Here is a 25972-nt window from a genome sequence, read left to right on the forward strand (position 1 = left end):
TGATTTTATGGCATAAGGAGGTAACAGGAACTGTGTCCCTTCACTCTGCCCTGCTCGCACATGGCCTGCTGGTGTGTGTGTGTGTGTGTGTCTGGGGAGACACTAGGGAGGCACTGGGGAGACACTGGGGAGGCACTGGGGAGACACTAGGGAGGCACTGGGGAGACACTAGGGAGGCACTGGAGAGACACTGGGGAGACACTGGGGAGGCACTGGGGAGACACTCAGGGGAAAACTGGGGAGACACTGGGGAGGCACTCAGGGGCAAACTGGGGAGGCACTGGGGAGACACTGGGGAGGCACTGGAGAGACACTGGGGAGACACTGGGGAGGCACTCAGGGGCAAACTGGGGAGGCACTGGGGAGACACTGGGGAGGCACTGGGGAGACACTAGGGAGGCACTGGAGAGACACTGGGGAGGCACTCATGGGAAGACTGGGGAGGCACTGGGGAGACACTGGGGAGGCACTGGGGAGACACTAGGGAGGCACTGGAGAGACACTGGGGAGACACTGGGGAGGCATAGGGGCAAACTGGGGAGGCACTGGGGAGACACTGGGGAGGCACTGGGGAGACACTAGGGAGGCACTGGAGAGACACTGGGGAGGCACTCATGGGAAGACTGGGGAGGCACTGGGGAGACACTGGGGAGGCACTGGGGAGACACTAGGGAGGCACTGGAGAGACACTGGGGAGGCACTCAGGGGAAGACTGGGGAGGCACTGGGGAGACACTGGGGAGGCACTCAGGGGCAAACTGGGGAGGCACTCAGGGGGACACTGTGGGGAGGCACTGAGGGGACATTGGGGAGGCACTGGGAAGACACTGGGGAGGCACTGAGGGGACATTGGGGAGGCACTGAGGGGACACTGGGGAGACACTGGGGAGGCACTGCAGGCACTGGGGAGGCACTCAGGGAGGCACTCAGGGAGGCAATCAGGGGGACACTGGGGAGACACTGGGGGGCACTGCATGGGCAGACACTGGGGTGGCACTTGGGGAGGCACTGAGGGGACATTGGGGAGGCACTGGGAAGACACTGGGGAGGCACTGAGGGGACACTGGGGAGACACTGGGGAGGCACTGCAGGCACTGGGGAGGCACTGGAGAGACTGGGGAGACACTGGGGAGGCACTCAGGGGCAAACTGGGGAGACACTAGGGAGGCACTGGGGAGACACTAGGGAGACACTAGGGAGGTACTGGAGAGACACTAGGGAGGCACTGGAGAGACACTAGGGAGGCACTGGGGAGGCACTCAGGGGAAACTGGGGAGGCACTGGGGAGACACTGGGGAGGCACTGGAGAGACACTGGGGAGGCACTGGGGAGGCACTGGGGAGACACTAGGGAGGCACTGGGGAGGCACTCAGGGGCAAACTGGGGAGGCACTGGGGAGACACTGGGGAGGCACTGGGGAGGCACTCAGGGGAAAGCTGGGGAGGCACTGGGGAGACACTCAGGGGCAAACTGGGGAGGCACTGGGGAGGCACTGGGGAGACCCTAGGGAGGCACTGGAGAGACACTGGGGAGGCACTCAGGGGAAAACTGGGGAGGCACTGGGGAGACACTGGGGAGGCACTCAGGGGCAAACTGGGGAGGCACTGGGGAGGCACTCAGGGGAAAACTGGGGAGGCACTGGGGAGACACTCAGGGGCAAACTGGGGAGGCACTGGGGAGACCCTAGGGAGGCACTGGAGAGACACTGGGGAGGCACTCAGGGGAAAACTGGGGAGGCACTGGGGAGACACTGGGGAGGCACTCAGGGGCAAACTGGGGAGGCACTCAGGGGGACACTGTGGGGAGGCACTGAGGGGACATTGGGGAGGCACTGGGAAGACACTGGGGAGGCACTGAGGGGACACTGGGGAGACACTGGGGAGGCACTGCAGGCACTGGGGAGGCACTCAGGGGGACACTAGGGAGACACTGGGGGGCACTGCATGGGCAGACACTGGGGTGGCACTTGGGGAGGCACAGGGGAGGTACTGGACATTTCATATCACACACACACCATGATTCACTAACCCCTCAAAAAAAAGAAGCTTGGCATGGCGCGATTTATTTCAAGCATGGCGCAGCGCCATGCCAACAACATTGTGCAGGAAACCCTGTAGTGTACTTAAGTACAGATACTGAGGAGTTGTACTTTACTTGAGTATTAGATTCTATGTTGTTCTATTCAAAATAAATGTTCTAAAAATATATTTCTTGTCGTTTTTGAGATTGCATCGATGTTATTCAGGAAAACACCCAAAAACGCCCATTTTGGTATTTTTCACATGCTGCGTTGGACCTCTAAATCTCAAGTAATTTCCCCAAAACTTTGCACAAATCATTTTTATGTGTGTCATAACAAAATGCAACCCCAGGCAGAATGATATGTTGAGATTTAATTTTAACATTGCAATTTGATGCACCCTACACGTTGCCTTTTAAGACACCAGAAACCTATTTTAGTAATAAACAACATTTAATCTCAGACACACCAATAATACTTCACAAAACACATGCCCTTTATCTCAGTTCCAGTCATAAAACCACTGCCGAGTTGAACACTGTTAAATTTCTGTAAACAAAACCGAAATGGTAAGGAACTTATTAATACAAGATCGGATCAGTATAAAGTGCAAGTAAACATCAGTATATGCATATGATGAATTGAACATGGTGGGCCCTATTGTAAACAAGTGTAACACTTTATGGTGTCGTCCACAGTTAACAGTTTGGTATTGAGTTGTGCTTGAAATGTAGGCCTACTGTAATTCTCCAATCTGTTAATAAATTCATCATTCAATCAATGTCTTGAGGGATTGTCAAGCAGGGCATCAGCCAGGCTCTTCACAGTAGGTGAGTGCAGTTCAGGTAGCAGGGCGATATTCATCAACTTGCTCCCAGAGTACTTGTTCTTGACGGCCTATAGTGGAGAGTGAAACATTTGCATTAGTATGAATCCATTTAAACATCTTACTTCATGAACTACCAAATGCCTTCGTTTGACAACCCACCTGGAACTTTGTTTTCCCCTCGTTGACGACGACTACATTCCTGGCGATGTGCTGCATGATTGGCATTAGGTGGGCCTCATCATAGGTGGTGTAGTATTGCTCTGTAGGAGCCTGCAACACATGAAGAGAAAACAACTAGAACCACCACCAAGCTAACCATCTGTACTAGTAATAAGCTCTATTCAACTCACCCATGGCAGGCCATCCAGCAGCTGAGAGAGGCACAGGGAAGCAGCAGCAACCTCAGAGGGCCGGTAGTGAACCATGTTGTAGTCGAGGAGTGTCAACTCCATCAGGTACTTGGCCAGCGTGTGTCTCTCCACAGTACACTAGAACAAACAAACAGCACTATTGAAAAGCCTGCTTGCATATAAAATGCCAAACTCTGCTCCACTGTTTATTTTAACCACCATTTGACCACCATGTTCACACTGCCAGCCTAAATCCTATCCAGAAAACTACATTTGTTTAATCAAGTCTGTACAGCATAAAACCTCATGGATTGTTTCTACATGCCCACAACATGTCACATAGTGCTGTAGTGTGAGCTTGTAGATCTGCTATTTTTGGCGTTATGACTACACAAATCAAATCACTTGCTAATTGCAGTGTGGGGAGTCAGTCCTAAAGATCAAATTTGAGAAACAAATCAGATTTGCATGCAGTGCGAACAAAGCCTTAGTGCAGAGGGTTCAGTTCTGGAAGTTTTCCAGAGTTTAAACGTAAGGGCCGTATTTTGAACACAACATTCCAGATCAGTAGGATCGGACATACAAAGTATTTTATTCGGGCAGGACTCTTGACTTACTGTAAGTCGGGTAATTGCCGATTTGGCTGAAACTGCTGCATGTGTGAATGATTGTCCGGTGAATTTACATTCAGCGTGTGAATGTGACTGTGTTGATAACGATTCTATTGTCGACAGGCGGTGCCTTTCATCTTCACAAGGTGTTTGGAAAGAGAGAGAACTGAAAACCAGTTTAATCATTCTGCTTTTTATTAGCGTTCAAGTTAGAAATATTCACAGATCAAACATAAGCGTCCCTTTACTACTGCAGTGCACAGTAGCCCTTCCCTCCACAGTGCGCACTTGGCCGTATAATAAGATTGCATTTGATCCTCACATCAGGTTATATTAGAGTAGCTGATGTGTATTTATTACTGATGAGTATTTACCACATTATGGTAAATCATAGACAAACAGGGTGAAACAGACAGTGATGTCATAGCAAGAGTAGGCGAATCCAGGACAGCCTTTATCATACTGAAAAACATCTGGTCCTCCAAGGACATAGCCACGCCAACTAAAGTGTGGCTCTTCAATTCTAATGTAAAATCTGTCCTTCTCTACGGACAGGGGCCTTGCCCAGAGCCTGGGCAGAGGCATTTTGTGGCGGTTCTGGACAACCATGGGTCCGACCATCTCGACACCGGGCACTGCACTCCCTGTGTGGGTGTGGAACGCGTGTGTCGTATTTGAAGTCGATGGGGCGAACAGTTCTCGAGTTACGTGCATTACAGCCGTACACACGTACAGACGTACAGAGACGTGGTGCATTCATAGATAGATATCTGAAAGTGTCTTATATTAGTATCTGATGTCCACACTATGTTAGTGAACCATATGAAGTTGAACAGAGACTCACGCTTGCAGCCTTGGAAGCTCTCCTGAGGAAGTGCAACGGCAGAGGGCGCCCCAGCTCAAACTTGAGGCACCTCAGCATCACCCGCTCCATCTGTCTAATCTGAGCGGTAGTGAAGGAGTTGTCCGTGATGTAGGCAAAGTCCTGGACCTCTGGGGCGTACGTCTCCTCGTACTTTGAGGCCAGCAGCATGGCAGTGACACCCACAAGCTGGAGTTTCTTTCGTGAAACTGGCCGAACCTGTAATAAATCACAACTCATTAAAAAAACCACCCCCGTCTGAAGTAAGTGGTGCAACTCTGTGTGGGGGTCCCCAGGAGGGTCCCTGGAACTTCCAGACGCACAGAAATGGGCCCAGGGTGCCGGCCTGGTGCCGGCCTGGTCCCGGCGAGCCGCCCGTGTCCGACCCCCAGGAACGTGTCCAGTGGGCCGGGCCGGTTCCGGCGAGCCGCCCGTTGGCCGAGAAATGACAGAGTTACTGTGTGGGGGTCCCCAGGGGGTCCCTTAACAGTACTGTCACTGTACTGTACTGTCACACCCGAAACCACCATACAGTTTGTGTGTGTGTGTTAGGCTGCGCAACAGTGATACTTGGTTGTGAAAACAAACGCTATTTTCCTGCTCGGACGGACAGACCCAGGCAGCCAGGGCAGGGACAGACAGCAAAGAAATGTGTAAGTTGCCCTTACTTGCAGAAAACGATCCAAGATGGCAACTGTGAGATACAGTGTCTCCTGCAGCAGCTGGAATCTGGAATGAACCTGGATCAGCCAGTCGATTAGGAGAGCTCGCATTGGTGGCGTTATGTCGTAGCCTTTCAAGTATCTGGGTCGCACGGCCTGCTGCACCTGTACAAAACATCATATTTTATTACATACATAGGGGGGCCACATGCAGTCCCCACCATCACTTAATGCGGCCCACAGGTTAATATCCGAACATTGATATATTATTGATTTCAGCTAATTACTAGTATTAAAATGTTATTGTCTTTTTTTATGTCCAATGTATTTTCGGTCAAAGGCCTCAGTGAGGCCTTTGGGAGGGCCATGCAAGCAGCAAGCGGAACCGCAGCACCATGACCCTGCAGAACCATTGCCCACCACTCCTGAATGAACTGTCTGGTGCTGGGACTCTGGTGCAACGCACAGGTCCTCGCTCTACTCCTGGTGAGAGCAGGAGTGGACCTGGTGAGACGTAGGAGGGGCCCGGACAGGAGACAACCCACAGAGCCTAGTCCCTCCATGTGCCAGAAGTGTACCTCCCAGCCCTGGCAGAGTAGTTCTGGAGTAGTTCCAACAGATTGTGTGCCCCTGGTTTTTCCCTAGTGGGACTGATTGAGGGTAGCTACTGGGACGTAACTTGGGACTTGATCACTTCCGGCTGGGTCGCCTGAGTGAGGGGTATGATGTTGAGAGACCTGAAATCCCGTTGACCTCAGGATACATCACTGAGGATACATGCATACGTGCATCCATGCAATGTTTTTTTTAGTTATGTTCATAAGGTTAACAAAACTATAATTAAATGCATTTGATTTTTTTTTTTTTTTTAACTATTCAGGATTCCAATTTAAAAAAAAGGAAAACATTATTCAGCATTTCAATTCAAATAATAGCTAAAATAGCCGATCTACAAGATTGTAGATCGGCTATTTTTGCTACGAGTTAACGTAATATGCAATGTGGCCCTCTGGAGTGAGTGTGGAAATATAGCCCTCTCCATTGTCAAAGTTGCCCACCCCTGTTTTATTACACTGGTCACATCATGTACAAAGAAAAAAGAAAACATGTAAAAAGAAAACATGCCCCTGGCATCACACACCTCTAGATACATTAGATATGCATATATGTCTTTCACATATTCCGAACATAGCTGGAACATGTCTGAATCCCCTGCGTCAATGTCCTCTACAGCGAGGAGCATGTCAGAGAAGGCCTGGCACAGCTCCTCTTCCTCCACCATGGAAATATCTGCAGGTTGTTCTGGAACCGTGGAGGGAGACACTTGAGGAGGGACCTCAACTCTGACCAGCTGTGACGGCTTAACAATGCCTACTTTAGGTTCCTGCTTCAATGTTGTCTTGGTTGAAGGTTTGTCTGCTCTAATCCTCTGAGAAGGAGAAAAGGCAAAATAAAGAGTAAAACACTTTTTCTTCAGGGTTAAACTGCAGGTAATTTCTATATTGTATATACTGGTAGTTTACAACACTGGTTTTGAACATCAGGTCCAGGGACCACAAGGGACCCAAATGAACCCTTACGGGTCTCCAACTCTGAGAATGTACATGTGACTGATGCTAGACCCCAGTGTGGACCAGCCAAAACTAACTTGGGACTCCTGGATCACTGCCATCCTCTCCATCCTATCTAGCATCAGGAGCTCTGCAGCGTTAGCTCTGATGTCGTAGGAGGCACGCCTCTTTCCTCTCCTAGCCGCGCCTTGGTTTGGCACCCACAGTGTCAGTCTGCTCGCTACTGGTTTCGGGTGCCTGACACAGTGCCCTGCCTGCAACATCCTTCTGTCCCTGACCATGTTTGTGAGCCTCGGGACGACTCTGGATCGCTTCGCGTCTCTGTGCTCCATAAATGGTGCATTTTCCCAGACCTGTACCGTCCATGGTACAGGAAGGGTCATTTGTAGCATAGACATCATGAAGAAGAAATCCTCCTGGGCCTTTTCCTGTTGTACTCCGTTGTGCTGTAATGAAAGTGTACAAATGGAAAGAAATTAAAATGTACATTAGAGGCCTGTAACTCTAGATCTGACAGTGTAATGGGTTTCACTGGTTCACTTCAACTTCAAGGGTTGTTGAAATTGGAAAGGTTGAGAATCTGTTTTAAATTACCTTGGTGTTAGACACCTTGTTGGCATAGTTGCAAAGCTCTCCAAGTGCATCTCTCTTTGGACCACCAATGTTTGCCTTCCTTGTGTGTGAACTGTTCTCCACGTCCCTCGACTGTTAAAGTTACAAACATAAGAAACACAAACTGTTTACTGTTCAATAGTTCAAAAGTAGCCATGATGGGTCGTGTATTTGATCGAGCCTGATGTTATTTCCTTGTCAGACTTGATAAATGTAAATTGTATTGCTTAAAAAGAAAATGTATAAAATATTCGAAATGCACTTAACAGCCAACGTGTAACCTAAGGCCGTTGAACAACAAGCAAACATTAAACCAACGGCAACCCAGAGGAATGAAAGGATTCAACAATGCAAAATAAGCCACAAACAAACAAACAAACAAACAAACAAAGATTCAAGGGCAAGCTTCAATGCATGTCGCTTGGCGACCAGCAGGCTGCCCTATAGCTGTCATGTCACCACTTAACGAAATTGGAAAAAACGTTCTTTATTTTTTAATGTATTTGATACTTTTACTATTAACAGTATGCAATTTGTACAGTAAATAATTGTTAAAACACAAAAAGTACCTCTATGGTCCTGACTCCTCGTGATATGGGCTATACAATAGTAATAATAATGGAATACAAAACAGGAGAAGTAGGCCTAAATGTATATAATTTTACTCACCACGATGCTGAATTCCATGGAGGAATAGGAGATTCGGAGGATTATGTGTTTGTCTATGGTTTCACCGCAGAAAATAGTTGAAAACACAGAATGAAAACGTTGTTTCAGTGTGTTTCACTTTCACCGCTGCAGTGAGAGTGAATGATGCTGCTTTCTTCTGTCTGACAACAAAATGTAAACATACACATTCGGAAACTGCTCCACCTCCTCTGATTGGCCAACGGGCCGCGGAACGCACCCCCAGCTCATTGGTTGTTTTACGCTGTGTGGGGGTAAATACTAAATAGCCGAGCTACAAGCTCACATAGCGTGGGCATGGCGACGCGTTACGAGCTTGTAGATCTGCAATTTTTACGCATGCTTTTAAGACGTTTTAAACTATCCCAATCATATGACGTCATTTTGACTGGGGGGAGGTGGGGGGCCTTATTTTGACAGGAGCAACCAATCTAAGTATATTGGACAAAATGGACAGTTTAAGATGTTGATTTTGTAATCATCTTTAGGGCCCCAAATCATACCCTAGGAAGCACTATGACTGTGTGACCTCTGTCTTCTGCTGCAAGCTGTGCCCTAGTTTTTTTCTGCCTTTAACTGTGTTTTTGTACTGTTTTTGTACTGTTTTTACCTGTACGGCGAGTAAGTGTCCTGAAAGGCGCCTTATAAATAAAATGTATTATTATTATTACTAGTGTCTATTTAAAACAGAGGTTTTTGACTGGGGTGGGGTTGGGGGGCATATTTTGACAGGAGCAACTGGTCTAAGTATTGGACAGTATTAGGATGTTTATAGTGTATGATTTGGGGCCCTGATTGATTGATCTGATTGAAATATTTATTAACAGTTTGCAGAATGACAGTACATTTCAAGCACAAACTCAATACAAAGACTGTTAACTTTGAGTGGACGACCCAATTAAGCATTACACTTGTTTACAAGAGGGTCCACCTTGTTCAATTCATCAAAACACTACAAATACACTTCTATATAAAGATTTGTTCGGATTGGAATGTAGGCCTATATTGTGTTTATACATCTAATAATACAAATGAAATTAATTGAAATTTTACAAATGTAGGAAATTGTATTCCATCTTTGGAGAAATGACTAGTTATAATACATGCTTAATAAATCAATCAATAAACTTTATTGAAGGAAAAACATTGACGCTAGGTGGCGCCATAAACTCCATTTACCAAGTGACTACTGCACTTGATCACTTCCGTAACTACCACACGCACACACAGATGCAATGTTTACAAGTTCCGTCCTCCTGCTGTGCACCGACGCGTTATTCTTCCACCAAGGAGGAGAGACATGGCTGCGTGCAGTGTGTGGAGTGAAGGCAGCGAGGAGCAGCTGATCAGCCTGATCAGAGAAAGACCAGCTCTGTACGATGTCACAGAGACACTGTACTCCAACAGGGCCGTGAAGGCAGTGCTCTGGCAGGAGATAGGAACCCATCTGGTTATATCCCGTAAGAAACTACTAATCTACTATAAGAACATTATAGGTATTGTTTTTATTGTTAGCAAGCCTAGCTAGCTTTATTTGTAATGGAATATAAGCCCAGGTTAGAAGTTTAAATTTGTACTAATAACGGGTTGGGGATTTAACAGTGCTGTAAGATTATAGCCATGTTGTTATCTTGTAATAACATGGGGCAGGGGCGTGTTTTTCCAGGCCAACGAGTCAACGACCCCTGAAGGTCCCTCTCCAACCAAAACAGACTTGTTCAGACTCGATCATCTAGGCTACTTAAACTGGCACAGATTGCAACAGACTGAGGGAGAAATGAGGACTGCCATAGCCCCTTTCTAGCCTAAGATTTAGACTGATCGTAGATCTATTTGATCGATTCTGACATTTACAACTGTCAGAATCGCTAAAATACATTTACAAGACAGTGCATATTATTTGTATCATGTCTTTAAATTCATGTCTTTAAGTTCTGAAGAAAATGAAGAATTAGGTGCATATTATTTGTATCATGTCTTTAAATTAATGTCTTTAAGTTCTGAAGAAAATGAAGAATTAGGTCCCTATCACACAAATAGTGGACCCTATTGTAAACAATTAAGTGTAATGTAATGTACTGTAATTCTTCAATTACAGTTTGTCAGTGACGTCACTCAATAAAATATATATCACTACTGATGATGTTTGACGACTATTTCTATTGGGCTCCGACATAGCCTGAATCTATTATGGTCATAATAGGCTACCTATTTAGTTAAATAACTTTACACTAGATGATCTCTAAATTCCTCACAAACGTCCAGATTAGTTCTTCCAAATAGATTCCAAATTGTTGTCCTTGTCCCCCAAAATGTAGTAAAAGTTAATAACATAATCTGCAAATTGCTTCTTGATGGAGTGAGTTTGAGAACTCTGAAATCTCACCCCCAATCATCTGATCACTATAACTGTTTTCTGTTGTTATAACTTTTAGAGAAAGAAATAAAGAGGAGGTGGGAATCTCTGCGAACCCAATACACCCGCTACAAGAAACAACTTAATGTTCCGCCGGGGAGTTTTGGAGCAATTAGGACTGGACGGCAGCAATGGATCCTGAACCGGCTGCAGTTCTTAGAGCCCCACACATTCACCAGGAACCGCGTACCCAGGGTAAGTGAAGTAGGCCTAGAACAGCTTTTTGTTAGTTTCTTTCTGTTTTTTTTCTTTTTGATTTTTCAAAAATAGCAGACCTACAAGCTCGTAGCGCGCCAGCTTGTAGATCTGCTATTTTTCAATAGCTAAAGCATAACATAATGCTAACACCAAAAAAGGAAAGGAAAGGTAGGCTACTATATGTTTACGCAGGGTAACTGGACTAAGCTCAAGAACTTGTTTACAGCCAGGCCCTGCTCATAGAACATTTCATGGTAGAGGTTCAATGCCTTGTCCAAGGGCACTTCAGCGGTGGTAATTTTAACGTGCCGGGGATACGAACTATCAACCTTCCGATATCAAGACCAGTCCGCAAACCGTTCGTCCACCACTGCCTCAACCAAAAGGGGTTTAGCAGTGTTTCCTTATTGTTCTTAATGTTTTAACATGAATAAAATATATTTTTTAGGAAACTCCTACTGATGGTGATTGGCCCTATGATAGCGTCAACTATTTCAGTGATGACGTGCCATCAGGCACACTCAGCGATGAGCCTAGCATATCTGGAACTGAGCTAAGTTCCATCACCCCTGAACAGAAGCCCAGCATCTCTGGAGCAGAGTCAAGGCCCAGCACACCCGAAGAAAACCCCATCATCATCTCTGGAGCAGAGTCAAGGCCCAGCACCCCCGAGGAAAAGCCCTCCATCTCTGGAGCAGAGTCAAGGCCCAGCACCCCTGAACAGAAGCCCAGCGTTTCTGAATTGGAGTCATGGTCCAGCACCCCCGAAGCGAAGCCCAGCATCTCTGGATTAGAATCAAGGTCCAGCACCCCCGAAGAGAAGCCCATCATATCTGGAGCAGAGCCCAGGCCCAGCGCCCCTGTAGAGGAGCCCAGCACCTCTCTAGCAGAGCCCAGTGAAAGGCCTGTCAGAGGAGAACCCCGGCAGAGCACCTCCAGAGCCAGTGGAGGGCCTGTCAGAGGGGAACCCCGGCCGAGCACCTCCAGAGCGCCACTCAGTATCAGGCACTACTGGCCAAAGAGACGCAGGAAGGTGCTGGAAGAAAAAGAGCCCCGTGACGACGCAGGCACAGACTTGTTGGGCATCATCGGCAAAACTCTGGAGAGGTTAGCTTCTCAGCAAGAGCTGGACGATGACATCTCCAGCTACTGTAGGTCACTGGAGACCAGAATGCGGAAGTTGCCCCGAGCACTACTTCCGCACTTCCAGCACGAGGTGGAAAATTCCCTCTTCCGATATTTGACGTGGCCAGTTACCCAGGCTGATAAATGACAATATTTAATACTGTACTGTAAAGTCAATAGACATTTCAGGGGTCATCATCCTCAAAACACTTGAACTGAGAGTTCATGTAGATTAAAAAAAAAAAAAAAAAAGTAATTTGGTTAGGACAGAGGTCACCACAAAGGACTGGGACAATGACAGTAAAAATCTATGACGACATCAGGTTCAATGAATGCAGTCTTACTTGAGAAGACTTACTTACTTGATAAGACGGTGATCTTTTAGTTAGCCTTAAAAACAGTGTTTTGGAAGAGCGATTACAATTTAAAATGTTGAAAAGTCTTTTACACAAATAAAAAAAATAGCTATGCAAAATAATTAATTTCTGTTGAGTTTTCTGGAGGTCATTATTTTAGTCTTTACTGCTGCTGTATGGGGCCAAGACATGGATGTTCACATCTCTAGCGACGCCATTTCAATTTCACTACCTCTCCACAGCACAGCAGGAAAGGCATCACTCTCTACTGTATTTCTCCAAATAGTGGCCCGGGCGTTTTTATTTCATAAAATAGACTTGGGACCATAGGCGTTTAAAAGAACAAGGGAGCCATTTGCTGCAGGCTCATTTATTTTTGCACCAGGCCTGGCCACTATTTGTCACATCATTTTCAACCCTGAGTTTCACCGACTGAAGTAGGGGTCACATGAATCACATGAGCATTCACAGATTAGAGATTTATTAAAGTTATTTTCATTTAAATGAAATTTGATTGGACTTGCACAAATAATGACTTTAGTTGATTTTTCACTATTCAAATATACCGTAGTGTCAAAACACGTTTTGCTCAAATCAGCCTCACAAGTGACAAGTCACAAATAATGTTGCTTTAAGAGTACCATAGGGCTGTACAAATAATTTATAAACTATTTAGGCAATAGGCACAACACAAGCCATCATAAATCTGTTTATTTCATAGCTCAGATGAACACTGATATCACATGAAATCACTTCAAACCTTGCATTATATGACAATTCAATGTTAAATTGTACAAGGTAATTTCTGTGAATGGGAACCTGAGGCATATGTACATGACCTGAGATTGGTCAACAGACAAACCATGGCTGCCATTTCCCAACATTCACTGGCGAGTCAACATCTTAATTTGTACGTCGCATAGCAAAACGACTGCACCCATACTGTAGTTGTGACAAAATGATACTCAATAATTGTAACAGCCTTAAGATAATTGTTCCCCGTTTCAGAATTACTGCTGATTGACATTGCATTTGCAATTTTGCATCCAGTAAAAAAACAAACATTTATCAGGCAGTGAAGTATCAGTGCTTTGGTGCAGTGGTTCCCAACCTGTTCTTGAGGATCAGGGCCCACTTGAAATATTTGTGGCGTGTGTATATATAGCTCCATTTTAAGTTCTTATTTGTGGGTCCACTTGCCGTACCCTCGCGGCCCACAGGTTAGGAATCACTGCTTTTTGGTGTAATTGCTCCTCACGAGGCTACGAGCTCTTCTGGGGGTGCTGTGCTTGTGTGTGTTGTGTGCGTCAGCGGAGTCCGAGTCACCTCAAGGGAAACGCATTGAAAAACAGTGGCGTTACGATGGTGAAATGTCGACCGCAAACCGGACATCACTGTTGCCAGTAGTCAGCTGCTAAAATGCACTAAACAAGTACGAGGACAGCCGCAACCATGAAAGACAATGATCCATGACACCAGTTTTAGAAAAAGAAAAAAAAAGACTTGTGTACCAGTGTTTGACGCTTCATGTGTTCACACGTTCGTTCACCATTCCCACTCTGGAAATCAATCCATCTCTGCATAATAATACACTCAAATAAATTAAATTCACAGAAGGAAAAATGAAATCGGTAAAAGCGAGCATCAAAATGAATTGCTTGCAGAGGTTGGGAGGGTGGTTAACATTTACAACACCACCCTTTGCATAAACACCGTCACAGCACGGACCACCTCTCTCCGTCCTTGTGAGGTTGCAGGGGGTCCTCAAGGAGAATTACTAAATATACAGCAACACATATCTACAAGCTTCTCAAGCTTGTACATAGTCTGTTCAATGTAAACATTTCGGAATTGCTTTGAAATATTTTAACACAAATCTGAAATAAGTCATTTTGGTGGCGTTCTAACCTTTTAACCCTGGATTCGACAGGGTAAGCACCTTCTTACCTGCATAGTAAAACGTGTCCGAACTGAACTCATACATGAGGAGGTTGCACTCCGTGTGAACGGAGAGTGTCTGTTGAAACGGTGTCACTGCCAGATGTCCTCCATCTTTGGAACCAAACCTCCATTCCTAGATTGTCTGTCAGTCCATTCTGTACAATATTACAAATGTCTCTTCATTCAATTCAACTACAGGCCAGGGTTTTGGAGAAGACAAAACATATCTATCTTACACAAAAACCTGTCCAGTTAAAACATTTATTTTATACACACTGTACATATATATAAATATAAAAAAAGGAAAGAAACTAAAGAAGGAGAAAGGAAAAAGCAAATGTAAAAGAAAAAGAGAAGGCAAAATAAATCATTTTTGTTAGGGTTCCCCCGGATAGTTAAGAGGGTGCTGGAGAAGTGGCGAGTTGTTCAGCCAACGAGGGAGCGAATTAGTGCCTCCATGTCTGTGTCACTGGAGCTGCTGCTGCTGCCTGAGGAAACCGCTGCAAGGTAGAAAACACACACAAACACACAACATTTAACCCATTAAAACCTGAGGCAGATTCTACAAATGTGTTAGTTCTAAATCATAAAGACCCCCAAAAGTGTATTTTACCATTACCGCTGACCCCCTGAGCTTGTATATGTGCTATCATTGAATAGCCAAGATCTAAAATTAAGCAGATGCTTTCCTGGTTTTAATGGGTTACAAATAAACTAATGTACACGATTTAAACAAAAAAATTCTGCGAGTCACTTGACAGCAAAATATGTGATGGTTGTGAGTTCAGACGGTGTTACTTACAGTCACTGAAGTTGAACTCTTCATCTGAGTCGTCACCTCTATCGTCGTCATCATCGTCGCTGTTGTTGGCAAGCAGACGGGCCACCTGCGGAGAACCATGTTCATGGTGGAAAAATGTGAAACACAGAACAAGAACATTTTACATTTGTTGACATTTATTTAGAAGGAATCTCTGATCTTTGTCTGCTGGGCTTAAAACAAATAGAAGAATAGTACTTATTAATTACTATAAGGTGTAAAACTATTTTAAGCCCATATAGAGGACCGGTACATCGCCTGTATGAAAATGAGTATTATCACATTATAGAGCTTTTTAACACTTATTTTAACCAAAGAAAACCTTCGAATTATGCCAATAAAAATAATAAATTCAATTCAAATCACCTCTTCGGCTGTAGGTGTCCCTGGCCTCTCAGCGTTGTCATCATCTGGGTTGTCAGGGTCGAGGGTCAAGACCAGAGGGTCCGTGTCCAAGTCATCATCATCGTCATCGTCGTCGTCGTCAGAATCAGACGAGTCCTCATCATCTTGGTCGTCCTCCTTCAAGACAAGCATGACGGACAGCTTGAATTATCCTCTTTCTATCCGCACAGTTATTGTTTAAAAAAATCCACCGTAGACACAACTACTTTCCAGGTCTCGGTGTAAACGTGATTATGTACATACTCTCTATACTGGGGGAAGTTTACACCAAGGTAAAAGGAGGGTGTGTGTGTGCGTGTGTGTGTTTGTGCGGGGTTCACCTGGTCATCATCATCTCCCTCCTCAGCCAGTTTCTGGCGCCCCACCTCATATAGACGACACACCGTGTCCAGACTCACTGCATCCTGGTTCTGCACACACACACACACACACACACACACACACACACAGGAGTGAGACAACGATGCAGAAAAATATAATATATATTATTTCGTAACCAAGCTACTTGGCATATTTTAAATTTGTTTAATTTGCAAGAAAGTGACCTTTATTATTGATCGATTTATATGGCTGCTATCTTAGACAGATCTTTCTTGTAAACTGATCTCAGTAAGACTTACTGGTAAGATAAATAAATAAATGATAATTATGACAAAATGAAAAAATGTATGGCGGCGAGTGTGTGGTATGCATCATCATCTGCATACGTACCTCTATAACAGCCAGGTAACAGTCCTTGGTGTCAGTACACAAGTCAAACATACCTCTATAACAGCCAGGTAACAGTCCCTGGTGTCAGTACACAAGTCAAACATACCTCTATAACAGCCAGGTAACAGTCCCTGGTGTCAGTACACAAGTCAAACATACCTCTATAACAGCCAGGTAACAGTTCCTGGTGTCAGTACACAGGTCAACGTACCTCTATAACAGCCAGGTAACAGTCCCTGGTGTCAGTACACAGCTCAACGTACCTCTATAACAGCCAGGTAACAGTCCTTGGTGTCAGTAGACAAGTCAAACATACTTCTATAACAGCCAGGTAACAGTCCCTGGTGTCAGTACACAGGTCAACGTACCTCTATAACAGCCAGGTAACAGTCCCTGGTGTCAGTACACAGGTCAAACATACCTCTATAACAGCCAGGTAACAGTTCCTGGTGTCAGTACACAGCTCAACGTACCTCTATAACAGCCAGGTAACAGTCCCTGGTGTCAGTACACAGGTCAAACATACCTCTATAACAGCCAGGTAACAGTCCCTGGTGTCAGTACACAGGTCAAAGATGTTTCTCTTCACATCCACTGTGGCTGCAAAACACAATCAGTCAAACCAACAGGTTAATTCATAGACAATAGTTGTCATCAGTAGTTCATTTATAATGTACTTTTGAGATACTTGGATGAATTGTGCATTCTCTAATGCACAATTAAACAATGCACACTTTGTCTGATGGAACAAATGGACTACTACAAAAAATGTATTCGACTGAAGTCTCCAGTGCCGCTTATCTCATTAACTTCACTGGCAAAGCTTTGCACCTTAACCCATTTTGGGCGGGAACCCCTTTTGGTGTTTTAAGCATTATGTTATACTTTAGCTATTGAAAAATAGCAGATCTACAAGCTCATACGATGAGCTTGTAGGTCTGCAAATCTATGATTATATATTCTTACAGAGCGAACGGAACATATTTTCAGATGGGGGTCTGCGGTCAATTACATATATTTTTGAGGGTACTCGTCATGAAAATGCTTGAGAACCACTGACATAGAAACATGGGTTTTTCAGAAAACTGTCAGAATTTAGGAGGCATTTGTAGAATCGTTATCAGGTCTAAATGGGTTAAGTAAAACTGTTTTTGCCTAATGGCTTCTCTGTTCAGCTTTTTCTGATAGATGATGATAGTCCAATTCTGTTTTTACCTAACATGCAATGGCATGTTAGGAATTTGATTGATTGATAATTTTATTAGACAATTAGATGCAAACAGTACAGGGACAGCACCGAAGAAAGACCTTGCGGTCTTGTTTCCATTCGGGTCCCATGCATTCATTCACAATGACAACAACGCGCAATGTGTGGCATGTTAGGAAGAGGATGAGGAACCTACTGATTGGCTTGTAGTCGGTGGCATCAAAGGTTCTAAAGGACGAACCGAATGGACTCTTCATCTGCTGGTCCATAGAGTCATCTTCCTCATCAGCCTGCAGCATGGCTGAGAGAGAGACACGGAGACCAAGATAGACAAAGAAATTAATCTTTAACGTTAAGGCGCCAGCTAATGGAGATCCGTATAAATAAACATAATGAACACACAGGGGGGGTCCATCCATACCTCCATACATGATGGTAGCGTTGCTGTTGAACACCACTCTACACTGGTCTAGTGCCGGGACAGTGTGGAGGAGATGGAATGTCCGTAGATCCCACTGAAACACTGCTGTCAAGGAGCATCATGACACCAAATATACCAGGGAGACTAAGACCATTTCACGGCTTCAGGATTAACTTCAGTTTTCAATGCGATGTATGTAAACGAGCATTTCATGCTCAAAAGCTGAAATTTGAAGCTAGTGTTAAGCTAGTGCATGAACGCCCAGTAAATCACAGAATTAGCCCACCTCTTAACGCATTTATCCTCCCACTCCAGACAGAAAATCTCCGGTCTGTGAGAGAAGGCACAAGGTGACTGGATTAAAACCTGGAAATGTTGCACTATTTTTACTTAACTAATTAATCTGTGAACATAAAATATTGAATCCCTAGCGAATGTATTAGTTACACCAACATTGTACTGTACAGTTGGTTTAAGCAGACTTATTTAGACACACATTAGCCTGCCCCAGCCTGTGTGATTTCTGGTCTAGCATTGGTTCTCAAATCTCAACCCGTGGGTTCGCGACCCCTGAGGGGTATTTTGGGGGGGTCCCATAATTATTATAAAAAAAAAACTGCAACTGAAGCTGGAAAATGGAAATGAAGAGTTTACATATAATACACATAGTACATACATACACCTTCCCTAATGATTATATCTGGTTTCAGTATTCATTTATGGTGTATTGTCTATATTATTAAGGTTATTGTAGCAGTCAATTTATATTGGGGGTCGAGAGGGGGGCGGGGGTCCTGAGACAGTGCCAAAGCATCTCCGGGGGTCCCCGGCCAAAAACGTTGAGAACCCCTGGTCTAGAGGGGTGGGTGCCAAAAACAAGCAGTGGATCCTATTGGTTCACAGATCTGAGCTGGTTTATGCCACCCACTTCATGCAGTGCTGCGAGCGAGAACTACCGTCTGTCAGGTCCTCAGGTCTTGAATGGTTTGAAAAGGATACGATCTCTGTGTTGATGATGACCTCCAGTCCGTTGGGGTGGAACACGCCGCTGATGTTCATGTTGAACTTGTCGAACTTGTGGACGGCGCGCGACGCCCTCACGTCCCACATCACCCCGTCGTTGAGCACCAGGTCGTCCATGGGGTGGAAGGTCGCACAGTTCCTCTTGTAGTTGTTGGCCAGCGCCGGGTCACTCAGGGTCAGCAGCTTCTGACCCGTGTGGATGTCGTAGATCTACAGGGAAGGAAGGAGAATGACGGGAGAGAAGAGTGAGAATGAACGTGAAAGGGAAATGGATTGGAGACATTAGAGAAACAGCCCATGGTTAAAATGCTGCAGAACATGGTAGGAGAAGAGAGTGGCGAGGTCACTTACATGGGCGTCTTGGTCTTTAGTGCCGATGACTCTGTCCTGACACAGCTTACTGAACTCCACGCAGTGGTCGTCTGCAAACGAGTGTCTGTGTGTGTGTGTGTGTGTGTGTGTGTGAGAGAGTGTGAAAGAGAGAGAGTGAGAGTGAGAGTGAGCGAGATTACATTGGAGCAATCTGGGTACACATCGGCAAAACAAAGGAAAAACAGCACCCTCTTTTCCTTTGAGTTTGACGTCGGTCAACACTGCAGTCTGTCTCGAGAGACTAACACTGGAGTGTTCGTTTTCCCAACCCTGGTGTGCACATAGGGACCCACTGGCAATGGTGTTTTCACCTTCCACTGGGCAGTTCATTGAAATTAAGCTTGCCCTCTCCGAAGACGAAAAGGAGGATCAGTCGCCTTCCATATTGAAAATCAGGAGGCAAGTGGCTTGGATAGTTGGGCTTAAGGCCTTTGCATTCGCTTAATAAATAAATTGCATTCACTCCTCGTTGCATGTGAAATCACTCAGGTACAAGTTCAATACCAGGTGAATGTAGCTACTGGTCAGACAACTAAACAGCACAGGCAACAAGCAGTGCTGCAGTAGGGGGTCCTGGTAGGATAGAGAACCAGCAGTACTAGAGTTATGTAATGTATGCGTGTGTATGTGTGCATCTTACTTCAAGGTGAAGACACTGTCCATACTCCAGAGAGCAGACAGGGGCACACTCCAGGAGGCCGAGGTCAACAGTAGGGTCCCATCCTGACACATACAGAAGAAAAATATTTTTTTCAAACATTGGAAACATTGGTTTCGATATATATTTTTCGGGTTAATTGCCCAGCCCCAATTGGTGGGAACCAGCGCAAGACACGAGGAGGTTGGAGGAAGTTGTTCTGTGCGGTCGTTTCCCTACCCTGGAGGGCTCCAGGTGTGTGATGGCGGAGGTGTGACAGCTGTAGTTGGACTCCTCCTCGCCGGAGAAGACGTTGTAGAGTTTGAGGTGTCCAGTGCACGTGCCCAGCATGAGGAAACGCTCGCGGGCTGAGAAGGCACAGCAGGTGAAGCCGCTCTCGTCGCCATCGCCCTCGTGGAACACCGACATGGGACGGAACCTGGACAGACAGACGGACAGGGAAGAAGAGAAAAAACATATGTGAGAGCAGGGAAACAAGGCAAGGATGGAAGGAATTTTTTTTTTTAAAAAGGGAAAAAAAGGGGCTCAAGGTAATATGTGACCCACCGTGAATGGGAGCCTGTCATTGAATTATTAATTCATGTCATGTGAAAGCAGGGAATCGTAGCTTCAAATTGAAACATTGTTTGTTCATGGTTTATAGAGTAATGTCTTACAGAAAACAGCAAGTTGAGAAAACAGGCTTGAAAGGTTCACTTCTGTGGACTCTAACATTATACCTAGTAGCTACTGTATATTTATTTCATATTTACATGTCGATTTCAGCTCTGACAATTATTTCAGACACATTCTAGTATGTGAAGAGTTTGCCTGTGCTATTAACCCATTTTGCATATATATATATATCAGTTTTTCTCCTCTGGTGAAAAGCTGGAGGTTGCACGATGACAGATTCTCTGTCAAATCTGGTCACATATTTGTATATTCCGTTGTCAAATAGAAGACAATTTATGTATTTATTTACCAGGGAGAGTGCACATTAATCAACATCAAAACAGATCAATGCAGTACAAGACAAGCAAACATAGTACTGTACATGATTAGAATTTTGCGTTTTGTTAAGCCCTTAAGGTTGAATAGACACCAACTACTTGCACTTGGTGCTTTCTCAACAGTGTGGATAAATACATGATCTCTCTCTTCAATCTTCATACAGATAAATATACAGTCTTGCAATATTAATGGTTGTATAGTGTGTTTGTCTGCCTGTCTGTGAGTGTCTGTCTGACTGAGTGTCTGACTCAGTGACTGCGTGTACTGTACGCACACACTGCTCTTACCTGCTAAATATGAGGTGTCTATCCTGGCAGCCTCTGTCCACTCCTCCGTATTTGGGGTACAGCACCCTGCTCCCCAGCCGGGCGGTGAAGCTGTGGGGCGCCTGTCGTCTCTGCTTGGGCTCGGGGCAGCGGTGCGGGGTGAAGAGGGAGAACGGGGGGCAGGTGGTGACCGGGTTGGGACAGCGAGCGTGCTGCTCCCGCAGGTACTCCGTGATGATGCTGTCCAGGGCGGGTGGAGAGGGCAGGTGGCGCTCCAGCTGTTTCCTCATGGCAGGACTCTGAGAAAAAGACAGAAGCCACATTACAATAACAAAAGTCTTGGCCACTCGCTCATCATGGCAGTGTTACGGTGAAATTGGTGACCTGCTGAAATATGTGACAATCGTGTAGACGGAGATCAATTAACGTCAGTGTATGAATGTAAATCATTGTGATTTGTTTATTAGCAGAGTTCAACTTAAGAAAAACAGTCTGTCTTTTAAACCAAAATCGTTAAACCAGTGGATATGTTCTTGTTCCTGATTGTTTCTGTGATTGTTGTCCTGTAATGTCTACCATTTTGTAATGTATTGTCTATGTCTTGTCGGTTTCTTGAACGGTGACGTCATGGACGCAAAACAAATTTCAGTGCAAGCTGACAATGAGTTGTATCGTATCGTATCCAAACTCAGTGGTATTTAGGCCACATAATTAAAGACCTACATGTAAGATATGTGAAGTCCACAAGATGGTCACATATTTCGGCAGGTCACCAATTTCAACACTGCCATGCTGGAGTGACCGAGTGTGAGCGAGCGGCCGAGACGTTGGGTATTGGAATTTGGCTAGAGACAATATTCAACACGTGTCAAAATGTATTTAACCCATTTTGGGCGGGAACCCCTTTTGTGTTAGCATCATGTTATGCTTTAGCTATTGACAAAAATATTTTTGAAAAATCGAAGAACGACTGACATAGAAACATAGCTTTTTCAGAAAACTGTCAGGATTTAGAAGACATTTTTAGAATCTGATCTCAGGTCAAAATGGGTTAAAGGCCCAGTCAGGGACCCAGGTAATAACTTCACCAACCTGTATAAAGGCACCGTGGTCAGATTTCTCCCTCAGCACAGAAGACTTCTTCCCCGAGCCGCTGCTCATAAGAGCTTGCCGCTCCCGTGAAAACAGGATCCGGCCGACCGGCGTGCAGCCGTGTCCGTGGTGGGTACTAGTGGCAGGAGGAGGAGGAGGGCTCGTGATGGCGGAGGAGGAGGAGTGGGCGGAGGAGTGGGGAAGCGAGGGAGGAGGATTCCAGGGTGGCGGCGGGGCGACGCAGGAAGAGGAGGACACGGGGGACGAGCCCACGTGGCCGGCGGCGGCGCGGACCGCCATCCCGTGGGCGAGGCGGGAGGTCCTGGGCAGCAGCGCCGCCACGGAGGGGGAGGAGGAGGAGGGGCTGACGCAGGACGAAGAGGACGAGGCGCTCTGACAGAGGGGCAGGTTGGCCTCTCTCGACAGCGTGCAGGCCGTGTCCTGAAGGCCCTTGGCCAGCAGGTGGCTGCGGATCAGCATGAGGAGCTCCTTCTCGGGGAAGGTGATGCGGGACTGGGCCACCACGTTGGCCCGCTGCAGGCGCGCCAGAGACACGTCCGTGCTGATGAGCAGGGGCTTGCCGGAGACCCTCTCCGTGAGCTCCGCCGCGTAGCGGCAGAAACGGACGTGTTCGGAGCGCTTGTCCTGCAACACCGGTTCCTTCATCAGCTGGGGGAGAAAAATAACTATTTACATAAAATTAATTATTATTGCAGCCCACTGCAGGGCTATACAAGACAGGCACATGAAGACATGATCTCCTGGGTGACAAATATGACGACATACCATACTGATTCATTTGTTTTACTAAGCTTTGGATGCATTGTAGTGGAGCTGGGGGAAATAATATAATACACAAAAGACTGGGCATGTGCCGATTATAAAGTCTGTGTACAAAATAATATTCCTTGAATAATATGTTATTTTTAAGCGGTTGGTAATAGAAGCATGCATTAAATTATTTCAGCAGAAAATGTTAAGAGCTACGACTTCTGCCACACACGCAAAGTATAAATCAACCTTAATTCTAACACTGTACGTACAGTTTTTGCTGAAATGGAAGAGAAGAAGAGACTGACCTGCTGTATGTGTCCACTGCTGAACAGAGGAGAGACTGACCTGCTGTATGTGTCCACTGCTGAACAGAGGAGAGACTGACCTGCTGTATGTGTCCACTGCTGAACAGAGGAGAGACTGACCTGCTGTATGTGTCCACTGCTGAACAGAGGAGAGACTGACCTGCTGTATGTGTCCACTGCTGAACAGAGGCAGCTTGCTGATGATCTGCCTGATGGCCGAGCAGCGAGACAGACCCACCAGAGCCTTACAGGCGAGCGAGCGGATCCGGTCTGCGTCCGTTATGGGCATCTTGATGGACAACAGCGACAGCAGCACCTGACACAACAACACAGTTAAGTTAACACTCTAGAACAGGGTTTTTTTTGTTTTTCTTTCAACCAGTGGTCCAGGGACAAACAGTGGTCCTTGAAAGGGGTTCCAGCCAGGTGGTCCCCAGCTAAATAATGGAGATGTGTTAATGTTGTTAACCAAATGGATCATTATTAGCTCTCAAGAGTTAAATTATTGTTAAACATCTGAGATTACTTAATTTACAAGAAGTCTACAGAATTAGAGAATGTTATTTTGTTGTCGCCTGTTGTCTCTCCTATGGTACCACATCATACACATGGAATTGTGGACAAAATCGTATCCAACATCACAATATTCTACGTTTTGGGTCCGAGAGGCTATTTTCTCATCAAATGGTGGTTCCGTGGCTCAAATACAGAATAAATAATTGGACCTTGATATGAAAAGGGTTGACCAGGGGTTCCCCAGCATTTTAGCCCGAGAGCTGAGACCCAAAAGAGAAATTTGATGTCTCCCCCGGGACCCAAACCAGTGAAAAGCGTTATTTTTCACAACTCCTTTAATCATTTGTTTTCTAATTTATGGAATATTTTAGATTTTTGGAGTTTATTGTATGAATATATATGTATGAAAATATTTTGAAAAAAACATTGAATTTGTTTCTAATTCATTAAAGACTTTTCGTATCGGCATCGTCTGATCGTGAGAAAAACCACCGGTGATCAGGCCCAAAAACCCTGATCCCTGCAGCCTTATCACGCTCTTCCCCCAACCGTATGAAACGCTCAAAACATGCTTCATTCAACGGCCCATAACTAAAGAACCCATGATCACCGTTACAAAAAAAATTACGATTGCGATGTAAAGCAGGGATAACTAAAGTGTTGGACTTATAGTACACCAAAGTGCAGCCAAACTCACCTTAATGCCGTTGTTGTTCTGCACCAGCCTCCACATGCGGGCCAGAACCTTGTTGTGAGGGGCGGGGGGCTGCTGGGGGGACACCGCAAACCCACCCACCGTGTTCAGACTCTTGTCCGGAGCACAGACACAGTTTGTAATCACCTGAAGGAGAGCACGAGAGAGAAGTCATTAATTAATTAAATCAAGTGAAATCCACTAAGAAGAAAATAATGTAAGACTTCCGGTTGTAAACAAAGAATATTCATATATTATTCTTAACCCATTTAGACCAGAGTTAAAAACTTTGAATTTGAAAGTATATATATATATTCAAAGTTTTTTTCCCCCCCAAAAATAGCAGACAAAATAGCTATTGAAAAATAGCAGATCTACAAGCTCATAGCGTGCCACCGAGTGGCGCACTATGAGCTTGTAGATCTGCTATTTTTCAATAGCTAAACTACAACATAATGTTTAAAACACAAAAGGGGTTCCCGCCCAAAATGGGTTAATATTCAATTATTTATTGCCATAACCAACTTGGAATTTGTTTCGGTGACGATTGCGGAACAAGACGAATGCGGAAAAACACAGTTTGCCATCAAGGGATCAATAGTTCCAAAACATTCTACAGATGCAACACTAAATCCTTATTATGGGTGTCGATGGAGCATCGTATCACAGCGACATCATGACTCTATATTTCAATGAGTCTGGTATAAACACCTTCCTACTGGATCCATGATTGGATACAGACAGTTTGATATAAAGTGATACGTAGTGTCTGTTGTACATGTTTGATAGGCTATGTTTGGGTACCATTTAGGCCTGACGTGGCGCGATATGAGCTTGTAGATCTGTTATTTTTCAATAGCTAAAGCATAACATAATGCTAACACCAAAAGGGGTTCCCACCCAAAATGGGTTAAACTTTGGCCACGGCAAAATTCACAAAAGTGTTGGGACATCAACAGAGCTGCGTCTAGTCTATGCATCCCTCGTTACCTGCAGGGCAGACTTCTGGATCTCTGCGTCATTAGCAAACACCTCTCCCTCTGCCAAGCCCAGGATTATACCCATCCCTGTGCAAACACACACACACACACACACACACACACACACACGGCAGGAAGTCAAACTTGATGGAATTGAATTTACCTCATGGCTGCAAACAATTCAGAAAAGGTTAACCGAGGGTTAGTCAGACGGTATAGCGACATGCACACATATACTGTAGGCTATACGCTCGCACGTGGTCAAAATGGTCAGCAGACGGTATACGCTTTTTTCCCCAAAACTTTCAGAACGGAGTCTATAACGTATAACAGTAGAACACACCACTCAATGCACTTCAATATGGCTCAGGGAGCTTCGCTGTGCGACCACAGACCAGTCTTCTTCTGTTTGCCAACAAGAAGTGTGGATTTCTCAATTTGCTCTGTGTACCGTGTTGTCAGATTGGTGCATGACATGTAATTTGTCATTTTGCTG

At 45.4% G+C, this 25972-nt stretch overlaps 3 protein-coding genes across 4 annotated transcripts in view; 1 reads left to right on the top strand and 2 right to left on the bottom strand.

Annotated features, from left to right (window-relative positions):
• Positions 1–2796: 2796 nt before the first annotated feature.
• On the bottom strand, positions 2797–7014 carry LOC308333182 (G2/mitotic-specific cyclin-B2-like; the record flags this gene model as incomplete). The annotated part of the gene is made up of 7 exons (XM_080789379.1): positions 2797–2916; positions 3008–3118; positions 3199–3336; positions 4654–4890; positions 5340–5498; positions 6475–6762; positions 6982–7014. The coding sequence occupies 7 exons, from the start codon at positions 7012–7014 to the stop codon at positions 2797–2799; spliced, it is 1086 nt and encodes a 361-aa protein (XP_080645505.1).
• A 2446-nt stretch (positions 7015–9460) lies between these two features.
• LOC308330484 (uncharacterized protein) lies at positions 9461–12326 on the top strand. 2 transcript variants are annotated; one of them, XM_080785357.1, is made up of 4 exons: positions 9461–9663; positions 10639–10814; positions 11266–11618; positions 11667–12326. In XM_080785357.1, exons 1-4 carry the CDS (start codon positions 9504–9506, stop codon positions 12088–12090), a joined length of 1113 nt encoding a protein of 370 aa, XP_080641483.1. In that variant the 5' UTR covers positions 9461–9503; the 3' UTR covers positions 12091–12326. The 2 variants fall into 2 exon arrangements, with proteins under 2 accessions (XP_080641483.1, XP_080641482.1); XM_080785356.1 differs by having other exon boundaries at positions 11266–12326.
• Positions 12327–13001: 675 nt separating this feature from the next.
• LOC308332288 (DDB1- and CUL4-associated factor 1-like) overlaps positions 13002–25972 on the bottom strand; it is a 38463-nt gene continuing 25492 nt past the window's right edge. The window contains exons 16-31 of the mRNA XM_080788093.1: positions 25487–25563; positions 24500–24643; positions 23447–23602; positions 22208–22876; positions 21137–21414; positions 20076–20274; positions 19839–19921; positions 19178–19262; positions 18803–19036; positions 17804–17897; positions 17579–17683; positions 16702–16775; positions 15785–15874; positions 15426–15581; positions 15042–15126; positions 13002–14739 (exon numbers count right to left, since the gene is read on the bottom strand). Coding sequence (XP_080644219.1) covers positions 14666–14739; positions 15042–15126; positions 15426–15581; positions 15785–15874; positions 16702–16775; positions 17579–17683; positions 17804–17897; positions 18803–19036; positions 19178–19262; positions 19839–19921; positions 20076–20274; positions 21137–21414; positions 22208–22876; positions 23447–23602; positions 24500–24643; positions 25487–25563 — 2603 coding nt within the window. The 3' untranslated portion in view covers positions 13002–14665. The remainder of the gene's footprint in view (positions 14740–15041; positions 15127–15425; positions 15582–15784; positions 15875–16701; positions 16776–17578; positions 17684–17803; positions 17898–18802; positions 19037–19177; positions 19263–19838; positions 19922–20075; positions 20275–21136; positions 21415–22207; positions 22877–23446; positions 23603–24499; positions 24644–25486; positions 25564–25972) is intronic.

This window comes from Protomyctophum bolini, assembly GCF_963924005.1.
Source record: "Protomyctophum bolini genome assembly, chromosome: 2".
Lineage (NCBI taxonomy): Eukaryota > Metazoa > Chordata > Actinopteri > Myctophiformes > Myctophidae > Protomyctophum > Protomyctophum bolini.